The 12,438-nt window shown below is 37.2% G+C and overlaps 1 protein-coding gene across 2 annotated transcripts in view; it reads right to left on the bottom strand.

Moving 5' to 3' along the window:
• WBP1L (WW domain binding protein 1 like) overlaps positions 1 to 12,438 on the bottom strand; it is a 62,152-nt gene that overhangs the window by 15,965 nt on the left and 33,749 nt on the right. For both annotated transcript variants that reach the window (XM_031955766.1, XM_031955767.1), the window contains exon 2: positions 4,603 to 4,705. In XM_031955766.1, coding sequence (XP_031811626.1) covers positions 4,603 to 4,705 — 103 coding nt within the window. The remainder of the gene's footprint in view (positions 1 to 4,602; positions 4,706 to 12,438) is intronic.

Below are 12,438 nucleotides of genomic sequence, written 5' to 3'. Positions count from 1 at the left end.
ATTCCAGGTTTGTTCTCCCACCAGTCCTAAAGGGGAAGCAAGAGGGAGAGGTCCCCATTGCAGGAACTACTCCCATATTACATCACATAGATGTGGGTGTCGGAGGATTATATATCCCAGCCAAGAGCTTAATTTTCTTTTTATTCTGAATAATGAGACCTTTCAAGCCAACTCAGCCCCCAACACTGAGAGGGAGAAAAAAGAAAAAGGAGGAAGTGGTGAAGTTCTTTTGTGTGCCTAGGGCACTCTGCTAAGTGCCAGACAAACAAATTCCTCCCTTCCATTCCCCCAAATATACTAGAGGATTATTTTCCAAGTGGAAGGAAGAAATGAGGGTTCAGAGTTATCTGGGAAAGTGGTCTACGGATTCCCGTCCTCCAAATAGCCACAATAACAACCTAGATAAACCTACTTCATTATAATCTCCCTGGGCAGAATATTTTCTCTCTCTCCTGTTCCCATAAGGTTTTCCCCATTCTTTATGTGGCTAATCTAAAATAAAATTTCTATTTAAATTCTAGCAACTAGAATTACCTCATCTAAGTTGTGGAAGGCCAGTATGCTAGAAACATTAAAAAATTTTTCAGTATTAATTCCCCTGATATACCATGACAACCTTTCTATCTCATCAGTAACTCTTAAGGACTCAAAACACCTTGTATCCCCAAAAGCAGAACAGTTAGGACTGATTTCCCATTAACTACTAACTGGGTTGCCCTGATATTAATTTACTCACAGCTTACTCATTTACTGATAACCCAAATGGGCAAAGCAAGGTATCTTTTTGTTTTAATAACTGAAAACACTGAAATAGATAAAATCACTAAGTTTTTAAGTAATGGGAAAATCATTAACCATACTGGAGAAGAGATAATGAAAAATAGCTCTCTTCCCCCAAGGCAGAACCAGGAGAGGCTACCAGGCCAGAATATTTTACATACTGTCACTTGATGCTGTAAGTCTTTGCTTAATCATTTTCCTTTGTCACTAAGGTAGGTACAATCTGGAAGGAAAGAGTAGAAAAGGACTGTGATATCTGGACAGACGGCATCAATCAACAGTCAATCAGCATTTACTAAGCACTTTTTGGGTTCAGAGGGATACAAAATAAAAGAAGCCAAACAGTCCCTGGCCACAAAAAGCTTATAATTCTAACATGGGAGACAAGAGACTAGATTTAATTAGTTCATATAATTAATCTCCTGAAATGGTCCCATTATTCAAATTTGTAGGCATACTTCCATTGGGCTAGAATCCCATATTTTACAAAATTATAACTTTGAATAGTGTGAACTGGAATATATGTATCCACTTTAAGGGGTCCTCATTCACACTCATCAGCGCTTAACTGATTCAAAGGTATGTAGGACAATTAGATGCTCTTAACTAAGACAATCACTCTTCTTTGATAAGATCACATAAGCATTTACATGAGGAAGTAGTTTTAAAACACTGGGCCTGGAGTCAGGAAGACTTATCCTTTTGAGTTCAAATATGGCCTCAGACCCTTACTAGTTGATGACCCTGGGCAAGTCATTTAAACCTGTTTGCCTCAGTTTTTTCATCTGGAAAATGAACTGGAGAAATGACAAAGTATTCTAATATTTATGCTCAAGAAAACCTGAAATGGAATCACAAAGAGTCAGACATGACTAAAAGGATTAACAACAGAAATTCACTTTGGAAGGAAAGCACTAGGGAAGAAGGGAGGAAGGTCTGGGGGGAGGAGGGGAATGGCAGAGGTGATAAGGAAGAGGACAGACAAAACCTCCGGTAGAATGTCCTTGGTCAGTTAACCAACATAAAGAGGTTATTATGAGCCATGCACTATGCTAAATAAAAGGCAAAACACAGTCCCTGCCCTTAAAGAACTCACATTCTAATGAGGAAGACAAAATGTGTATTTACAAACAAATAACTGTGTACTTATAAGATAAATATTGTGTAAATGGGAGATGATCTAAATGAAAAAGTTACTAGTAATCAGGACTAGGAAAGGCCTCACATAGAAAGTGCTACTTGAGCTAAGTCTTCAAGAAAGCCAGTCAGAAAGGCAGGTGTGATCAAATCAAGTAAGATTTTTAAGGACTGGCAAGACCTTGAAGTGTCTGTAGACATCAGTAAAGGAACCAGTAGATAGGAAGAGAGTATGGGGATGAAAAGAACAGGAGCAGAGGCCAAGGTGGGGTGGAATCTAACAGAGAAAATGGGAGGGCATGAAATTAAAAGTACATATAGACAGGCAAGCCTTGAGAAGAAAGACCATCTACTCATCAAAACTAAAAGAGGAGATAGCATAAATAAAACTTTTAATTAAAAAAAAAAAAAAAAAGTGATATTCCTGAATGTATGACGACAATCCCCCTGAAATGAGGCCTCTGGAACTAAAGAAGGGAAGGGAAATCCTAACATGACACACACAGCCACTGAAAGACTATCAGGCACAGCACTACTGCAGCCAGGTGTTCTACCAGCTCCAAACTCAGCCAGGGTTTTTCACAGGCCTCTCTATTTCAGTGTATGGGAGAGTGAAATTACTCACCCTCTGAAGGAACATTCTGCAGAACCTATATAATGTTTCCGGTTCAGGCACTGTAGAGTTCAGAGTCTAGCAGAGGTAGAATTTCAAGCTAGTTACCCTTAGCAGATGGCCTTTCAAAATTAGTGGTAAATAAGGCACTGATACGGTAAGCACCCCAAGGATCAAATAAATGTTTCTTCTTTCTACATGCTCACAAGCTACAAAATCCTCACAGATAGTTCTGGACAGAAAAGTCTTATAATATAATCAGATATATATATATATTTAAGTTAGTAATTCAAATTTTCAAGACAAAATAAATTTAACTCACTTTAATTAAAATGTATGCAATTTTTTACTGACATATAACTTGTGGGAAGCATCAAGATCATCTAGTCCAAGTCCTTCATTTTACAATGAAAAAAATGATGTCAGCAAGGTGAAAACCAAGTACAAGAACAGAAATGAGATTTTTCTGACTCCCAGATTGATTTTTTCTACTCCACCAACTGAAAGAAGGCCACAATAATAGTTTTTTAAGGTTTGCAAAGCAATTCACAAACACTATATCTCATTAGTTCCTCAAAGCAATCCTCTAAGACAGGTATTATTGTTACCCCTACCTTATTGATGAGGAAAATGAAACCCAGAAAAATGTAAGTGATTTGCCCATAGTCTACATAGCTATTAAGGGTCAAAAGAGGATTTGTAAACTAGGTATCCCTTGACTCCATGCCCAGCATTCTTTTCACTAAATATTGACTATACGGATCATCTCTCTTATGCTCTTACCTGTTTGTTGGCAACATCTTTTTAAAAGAGCCCCATAATCTGAAGATGGCACCCAACGTGTTCAAACAAGGTAATATCTGCTTTTTAAACCTAATGACCAGCAAGCAAGCTTTGCCCAGAATGTGGCTCAGCATCTGGCAAAAATTGCATAATTATTCTATTACTTTGACTAGCATCAGGTGTTCTATGAGCTCGGACAAGCACTGAACAAGCCAGGACAAGTTCTGGTCATGAAGCCCTGCTATAAATCAAACTTGTCCCATTATTGCAGTTACCCCTCATTGTAAGAGCTATAAATATTAAGATCTCCCCACACTGTCTTGAATCCACCCATTAGGAGCATGGCCCCAGTACATGTGTCTAGATCCACTCCTTGCTTGCAAGCCATTTCCTTCATTTTGAAATTAAACTTTTGTTTGATTCCTAACTCTCCTATCTCTAGCCTACTGTATTTGACTCCAGCCATCCACAGGTTAGAGGCCAGTTTGGTCCCCAGTTGATAGTAGTAAACTCTTTCCAACCCAATTGATGACACAGATGAGTTAAGTGAACATATAATACATTTTCTACTTTGCTAATCAACCAAAACAATATTATCAAGTCTTGTACTAACAAAAGACTCTATTTTTACTTTTTAAGTAAAGTAAGGGAATTTTAGATATATAATCCACACAAGCTGTGGGGATCCTTACCTGCAGCTGAGAGTGAGAGTGAGAGAGACCTCCCTTACCCAATGAAAGAAAGTGAAGCTGACACTTGTAGATGAAGAAAGAGCAATCCCAAGGAGGAAATCCTGCCTTTGGACTCCTCCATAGTCTTCTGTACATGTCAGTAGTTCCATTCTTGAGAATAGAAGCCATTAAATCATGATTACCCTCTATCCCCCAGTAAGACTAGGAAGCTTAGGACATCAGATCATGTACAAAACTAGCAGCGGTTCTCAGGCAGGCCACTGGTCTTTCTAGTACAAGTCATCAAAACATCAAAGTAAGATTCTAAGGAAAAGTACAGTTTCCTAAGGCAGACTGTCTCCTTTTCTCTCTCAGCTTTCTGACCACAGTGTCAGAAGTAGTCATGGCATCGTTTCAATGTGACAAAGGGATATCACAAGCTCTGTCTACATAGCCTAAAGACATCTTTCCCCAAAGTGCATGAAACATCCTACTAGGACAACCCTTCCCCCACTCCACAGATCAAGAGAATCCAGAAAGAGCCCAGTAGCCCCTATAACACCAGAGCCAGCCTACATGGATTATAGAAAACCAAATACACCCAAAGCATGAACTTACACCAGAGTTCATAGTAGTAGTTGCAGCACTGAGACTGTCCACAGCAGTGTCCTGTGTCACATATGTAGCTCTGGTTGTTGATCCCCACACAGGTTTCCTTATCCTAAGATCAAAAATATTTTAATGAATTACATTACAACTTTTAATAAGTTTCTTTTCTCATCCAAATGCTCCGGGTAATAACAGCACCCAACTCTCTTATCCCAATATGTGGTTCATTCCATAAGTGCTGAAGTTACAGAAAATGAAGCACAGATATGACTCACTAAAGTGAGAAGCCCAGGGCACAAAGCACATTTGTAAACAATAACGTTCTTGGGGGAAGGGAGAGGAGGAGAGAGATGATGACTTAACTAACTTAAGCATAAATAAAAAGCTTGGGATTTTTCATTGTTAAAAGGAATTATAGTATAGTAAAATAACAGAACAAGCAGCCTTTAAAATAAAACTTTCCCTCCCCCTCCCCATAAAACTTCCTGGAATATTCATTCAAATGTTTATTTCAGGGTTAAAATCTAGTCAGACAGAAAGGATGTTATGTATAAAACTTGATCACTTGGACTACATTGCAGATTACACTGCAATCTACTTCAAAAAAGGCCCCAAACCCTGCTGCTACTGAAATTCTTCACACTTAAGGACCTGGCTCAATTCCAATTTGAACTTTCCTCATCAAAATACCCCTTAAGTCTATATTGGTCCCAGGATTCATGTCCATTGCTTGTCTGGGATTGTTGTGAAGGAAAGGTTGCTAAGCAGCAGTCCAGCAGCTGCCATATTCCATTTCAATGCACTAGTGGGTGGAGGGAGGGGGAAAAAAAAAATCATACTCCCATTAGGATGTAAGAGCTTTCTTAAACTAATCTTGACTGCAAAGTGTTTTGAGCATGATGCATTCCACAGAGTCATCTAATACCTCCGGCTCTGCCTACTTCAGTAATCCTAAAGAAAATAGCCCTCTTTGGAAGAGAAAACAAAATGACAGCACTGGGTTTGCAACTGCTTCCTGAGCTGACCTTGCACATAGCTCACATCCAGGCAGAAGGCTGCCAATGGAAACTTAAAGTCACATGATGGGTTCCTCAGCTCCAGCCCTTATTTTCTTTTACTACACTTTTCCACTTGGCTAATGGTATAAACAAACCATTTGAGTTACTGTTTTCAGGGCTTGGGCTATGGTGCAAGTAGTGACTCTATTCTCTCTTAAATGAAGAAGACTGGAGAACAAGTCCCATGATCAGAATCAGAAAAACAATTATACTGGTTGCTGAATTCCTTGCCCACCAGCCCCTAACTGATCCAGGAGCTTTCTCAGCTTCAGATGTCTCAAGTCTAAGGATGTATGTGTTTGAGAAAAGGAGGATGGGGATGAGAAACATTTATAAATTATGAGAAGAGGAAATAATCAAAATAGTAATATGACCACCATCTCCTCATATTGGCACTTCAAAGAACATTCTTACCATAACCTCGTGAAACAGACACTGTAAGAATTATTATTATTAATCCAATTTTACTTAAGAGGATACTAAGAGCTTAAGTTCCCTCTCCATGATCATACAGCTAGTAACTGTATCTAGTGGGATCAAAACCAGGGCTCCAGATTTTAAGTGTACTGCTGTACATCACTGTGCCGTATGTCTGTCTGTCTTCTATTTTGAAATATTGTAACCACCATAACCATTATATTTTGGTAGATTCAAACAAACACAATCATCAACAGCACATATAAGCAATAGAAACAATCACTTCCACTAGATTTCCATCCAAGGAAATTGGGCTAATATAAGACATATCTGGGGAGTGGGAAGCACAACTGGATTGAGAAAATACATCAAAGTTGAAGTACTAAGCTCAAGATATTAAAACCCCAAATTCGAAAAGAAGAGCATTAAAACATAAGGGTCAGCCAGAAATTCTTGTGTCTATCATAGGTCCTCAGACAAAGCTGAAAAGTTTAAAAGTCATATTTTCCTTAAAAGTCATTTATCTCCTCATTTTACAGATGAGGAAACCAAGGTCCAAAGACATAATGACAACTAATAGACCCAACATATTTACATACAAAAGCAAGGTTTACCAAAGGTAACCTGGGATTATCATCACTAGTTGGCCCATTTACACATATTTACTACTGTAAAAATCTGAAGCTCTTCCATGAGATGCCTCCTTTAAGGCTGAGTCACTCTCCTGTTATATTTAGGGAAAACAAATCCACACTTGCTGGTTTTGCTAGGACACACAAACTCTAATTTCACAGCAAAACAATCAGGTTTTATGAAAGCATCAACATTCCCATTAAACCCAGCATCCTTTCCAAATGCCATACTTCTGGCACCAATTCATAAGAGCCCAGTTCAAAGTGGCCACACAGATTCTAATAGAGGTCATATCCTATGACACATGAAAGAATCCTGTGACACTGCTTCCCCAGGAAAATCTCATGAACAAAGATATAGGCTGGCGAACTGCTTCTGAGTATGTGCAGATTAGCATGAACTAGAAGAAAATCTAAAATCTCAATAAATCACATCCTTTTAAATGTCTTGTCAGATGCTTCCTTTGCTCTCCCTCCTTCTAAGACAACAGAATCTGACTTTTCCCTGCTTTAGTTCTTCCTTCTCAGAAAGATCAGGATCAAAATCATCAAGTTCCTCTAATCCAGCACTTTCCAAAACTTTCCAGTTTAGTGAAAGACAAGATAGCCTACCAGTTCCCACTGTACTCTTTCTTTTTCTTCTCCCCAACATGGCACATGTGCATGTACCTATGTGTTCATTCACTCACACAATCCCCCAAATCACCACAGTGTCCAAGGAATATGTGGTCTATTTAAGTATCCTTCCCTGCTTTTCTTTCTTCTGACAGTTACAGGGAGCCTCCTATGTTCAAAGAGAAAGAGAACAAAGTATAACTATGTCCTTTTTTATTCAGGCTAGCAGCCACAGCAGTATGATAATACTGCAAAAATACTCTTAAATTATGGTTGGTGAATTTCTAGTAAAGTCACTCTGAACTGTACCCTTTTGTCTTCTATGCTAACCTCACTCACACATCACTATATTCTACACTTGAATGGGATACAACTTGTAGACCATCTAAGAGAGGACACAGACCATCTAGAGTCAGCAATAGTCAAAGGTCCACTGCTGACCTTTTGATGAATCTAATAGCCCATACAAACATTACCTCTTACCTCCAATTAGAAGACACAAACTCCTATTTAGCAACCCCTAAGGGAGTGTGAACTGTTCTAAGCACAGGGAATGGTGGTAGAAAGAAGCAGTAGGAACGAGAAGAGAATTCTTATTAAATAGAAATGTTTTAGTATTTGTACACTATGCCCTTTAAATTACTCCCATGTGTTTTCCTTTTGTTTCTTAAACTTTATTTTTGAAAACCTGAACATAAAACATTCCAATATACAAAGAACAAAATTACAAAGACAATTTTGCTAAAAAGCTAGTTTTGAATACATGAATCTGTTCCAACACAACTGATACATCAGGAAACATGTTAAGCATAATTCAAACTACGGTTTGCTTATGTGTGATTTCTTCTGCCATGTCACAATGAATTACAATCTGTAATTCTTCTGATGTCCTCCTCTTCCTTAAGCACACTTCAGGTCTTTTACCAAGAAAATGACATAATACACCCAAAGAAAGAACACTAGCAATGAATGTAAACTGCTTGCATTTTTGTTCTTCTTCCCAGGTTATTTATACCTTCTAAATCCAATTCTCCCTGAGCAACAAGAAAACTGTTTGGTTCTGCACACATATATTGTATCCAAGATCTACTGTAATCTATTTAACATGTATAGGACTGCTTGCCATCTTTGGGGAGAGGGTGGAGGGAGGGAGGGGAAAAATCGGAACAGAAGTGAGTGCAAGGGATAATGTTGTAAAAAATTACCCTGGCATGGGTTCTGTCAATAAAAAGTTATTTAATTAAAAAAAAGAAAGAAAATGCCATATTTATTGTGCATTTTCTGCGCAGAAGGAATTGTAGGCAGAAGAGGTCTGATATACACCACCATGGTCTCTGTCTTGAGAATCTATCTTTTTTTTTTTTTTTTTAATGTATCACTGACAAAATTTCAAACATTGTGTCTCTCATTTTCCCCATAAACCCCGTGGGATTTATTGCACAATTTTGTGATGTTTGGGGGGAACATATATCAAATTAAAATAGAACTGATTGTATATAAAACTATGAACTTCTAGTTAGTTTTTAACTTTATGCACAATAAACTTTTTTACACATATTAAATTTAATAAAGTATTAATAAAATCACCTTTTAAGGTACAATACAACTGGAAAAACTGATTCAGACCAAGTTGTAAAGTGCTTTAAAATGCAAAAGGAAGAATTTATCATGTCTCATGGGGCAAAAGGGACATCTGACATGTGGCAGACACATGTTTAATCATTTTCAGCAGCAGCAGCAACACAAATATTTATTATATTCCATTACAATGAATACCACTTCAAAGAAGCCATCCCCTAAAATAAAACAATTTATATGTTCATTGTAACAGTAACGGGTTGATCTAGTAACAATGAATTCACTACACCCAAACAGTGACATATTTTTCTTGATCTCGATAACAACAAAATAACTTTTTAGTGTTATAATTTGCATTGAAAGTGATAAGAGCAGATACAAACTGAAACAATTCAATTTCACAAACATTGAACATATACTATGTGCAAAGCACCAATGCTAAGTCCTGGAGATAAAGACCAAAAAGAAAAAGAAAAGAGATAGAAAGAAATTCCTTGGAATCAAGGATCTTACTGGAAGTATACAATGTCATAGACACAAATGGCACAGACAATCATAACATAAATGAAAGAACACACATAACTGAAAGTTTGAAGGAAGACCTCCAAGAATGAGCACCTGAACTGATTCCTGAAGGACAAGGCAAAGGTCATGAAAAAGTCCTTCTTCCCCAGCCAAGAACAGTTTATATTAATTTCTAGAGGTGGTGGACAGAATTTAGGGAACAGCTTGTAGTTCCAACTTGGCTTAAATACAGACCATAAAAAGGAAGAAGAGAGACTAGACCTAGGTGATTTCTCTGGTAAAGGCTTCCTGCCCTGAGTGAAAAATTCCCTGATAAAGGACAGATGAATTGAAAATATGTGCAGAAAGATCCAGAAGATTAGAGGAGTGGTGGACCTGAGACTTAATTTCTTTTCATGTGTTAATTTACCTAGAAAGACTTATACCCCAACTTTCTAGAAGTCAGAAGTATGGAAATGAATTCAGTTTGATAAAATTTCACTCCCACAAAACATGTTAAGGATTTGCAGAATTTATTGTAAAGGCAACATGGGACAGGGGAACAGCTACTATGTTTGGAGCCAGAAGACCTGGATCCAAATGGACTTTATGAGACCAAAGCAAATCACTTATCCTCTCTGGGGTTCTGTAAATGAGAAACCTACATAATTATGAGCCCTTTTTAGTACTAAATCTATGAATCTGAAGTCTTTCATATCAGCAATTAACCAAAGATAACTTCTCGTGCTTTTCACTTCAGAATTTGTGTTGGTAGCCCAACCCAAACAGTGAACCTACTATACATTTTGTTTAATAAGGAACAAAGGGAAAATTATCTTACAGGAAAAAAAGAGGCATATAATTGGAAAGTACATTTTTTAAAAAATTAAACATGATGACTGGCAAAGAAATGGAAACTGAAGTGATGCCCATCATTTGGGGAAATGGCTGAATCAGATGTTGTAAATGAATGTGGTTTCAGAAAAAACTAGGAAGAACTATATGAACTGATGCAAAGTGAAGTAAGTTGAACTGGGAGACAATCTACACAGTTACAGCAATATTGTAAGATTATCAATTAGCAATACAGTATGATCATCAATTTTGAAAGGCTGTGACTGATCATCATGATAACCCACTACAATTCCAATAACTCACTATGAAGCATGCTATACACCTCCAAATAGAGAAGTGAGGGACTTAGAAAAAGATATCTTTAATCTGTACACTTTCTTAAAACAAAACAAAAACAAATATACCAAAGTCAACGCAGAAATTTGTTTTGTATGACTATACAGCTTTGTAATGGGGTTCTGTTTTTCTTGCCTTCTCAAAAGGTAGAAAAATATAGGCATGTAGGGAGGGAAAAAATTTGCAACTGGAAAAAATTTTTTAAAAAAAATCTCCTTACTTAAAAAATAAATAAATAATAAAATTTAAAAACGAATGACCATTTCAGCTATCTATACATATGCAATTTTTTTTTTCGTTTCTCTGGTAACATCAAAAACTGAAGGACATAACTATTTAAAGATCAATTTCACCATAGAAAGAACTCTTTAAAGTACCAATGTATAGACAGAGACACTGTTTTATGATCCACACATCATAATTTTAATTTGCTGCCATTACTGGGTTGGAAAATACTTCCAATAACTGGCTGACAGTAAGAGTACTAAGACTCCTGATTCAAAGAACTAAAATTTTAAACTGTTCAAAATTGAAGGGTTTGGGTTTGGGGAGAGGGGAGAGGTTTGTTTATTGGAGAGAAAAAAGGAAGCAGAATCATGTAATAGAAACCAACTGCCTGGTAGATTAATATAGGTAACATTAAAAAAAAAAACATCCCTTAAGGGAGGAAGCAAGAAGAGATATTAAAAGAAAGAGACATATACTTAAGCTAAAAGGGGAGCCTCCAAATTCCCACATTTAAAATTCAAAGTACATACTGAATAGAAAGTTTCAATTAATTTTTAAAAGTAATATTTAGTAGTTTTTTTAATTTAATTTGAGAATATTTGTGGAACTCTAAAAAGAAAACTATTTTCCTTCTCTTTATTCAGTTCAATATAATTGAAAAAATATTAATCACGTGCCCCACATTATTCAAGGTTCTAATCTATATGACAAGTGCTGGAAATAAAAGTACACAAGTGAAAACCCTCAAATAGATTACATTCTGCTGTAAAGATATGACTACTGTAAAAGAAAGAAAAAAGTAAGATTCTTTCTAACTCTAAATCTAAGAGTCTATGAATTTAAAGTGTTCTAACAACTGGACCAATTAAGTGGCATAGTGAATAGAGTAACAGCACTGGAATCAGGAAGACATCTTCCTGAATTCAAATACAGGTCTCAGACACTGGTTGAATGACCCCAGACAAGTCATTTAACCCTGGTTGCCTCAGGTTTACACATGAGGAGAAACAACTGCAGAATCTTTGGCAAGAAAACCCCAAATGGGATCTCAGTTGAATCTACAAGGATTCTATAAGGGACTAGGGAAGGAAGTGTGGAATGAGGAAAACCTGTGCCAAGGCACACAGCTAAGAGTTTCAATATCCTGTATGGTAAACAGCTATCAGGCCAGTTTGACTGGAATGGAGAATTGTGGGAAGAGAGGTGACAGGAAAAAAAAAAACTGGAAAGGTAGGTAGATACAAGACTATAGAGCAGGGGTCCTCAAACTACAGCCTGCCGGCCAGATGCAACAGTTGAGGACTATTTCTCCCCCTCACCCAAGGATATGAAGTTTTTGTTTTTACTATAGTCGGGTCCTCCAACAATCTGAGGGACAGTGAACTGGCCCCCTATTTAAAAAGTTTGAGGACCCCTGCTATAGAGGGCTTTAAACACGAGGCTTTTTTTTCTTAATTATTATTTTATCCTAGAGGTACAAGGAAGCTATTGGAGATTTGATTTGTTGAAAGGGAAAGAAAAAGAGAAAAGAAGGATCAAGACAGAAGGCACTATTATCTCAGGGCATAAAACCTTGAAAGTGAAGGAGATGGTGAAGAAGAGAAACAAATGACTAAAGGAAG

The sequence above is a fragment of the Sarcophilus harrisii genome, chromosome 2 (genome assembly GCF_902635505.1).
Source record: "Sarcophilus harrisii chromosome 2, mSarHar1.11, whole genome shotgun sequence".
Taxonomy (NCBI): Eukaryota; Metazoa; Chordata; class Mammalia; order Dasyuromorphia; family Dasyuridae; genus Sarcophilus; species Sarcophilus harrisii.
Note: the sequence above shows the minus strand (reverse complement) of the source record. Positions and strands in the feature narration are given on the sequence as shown.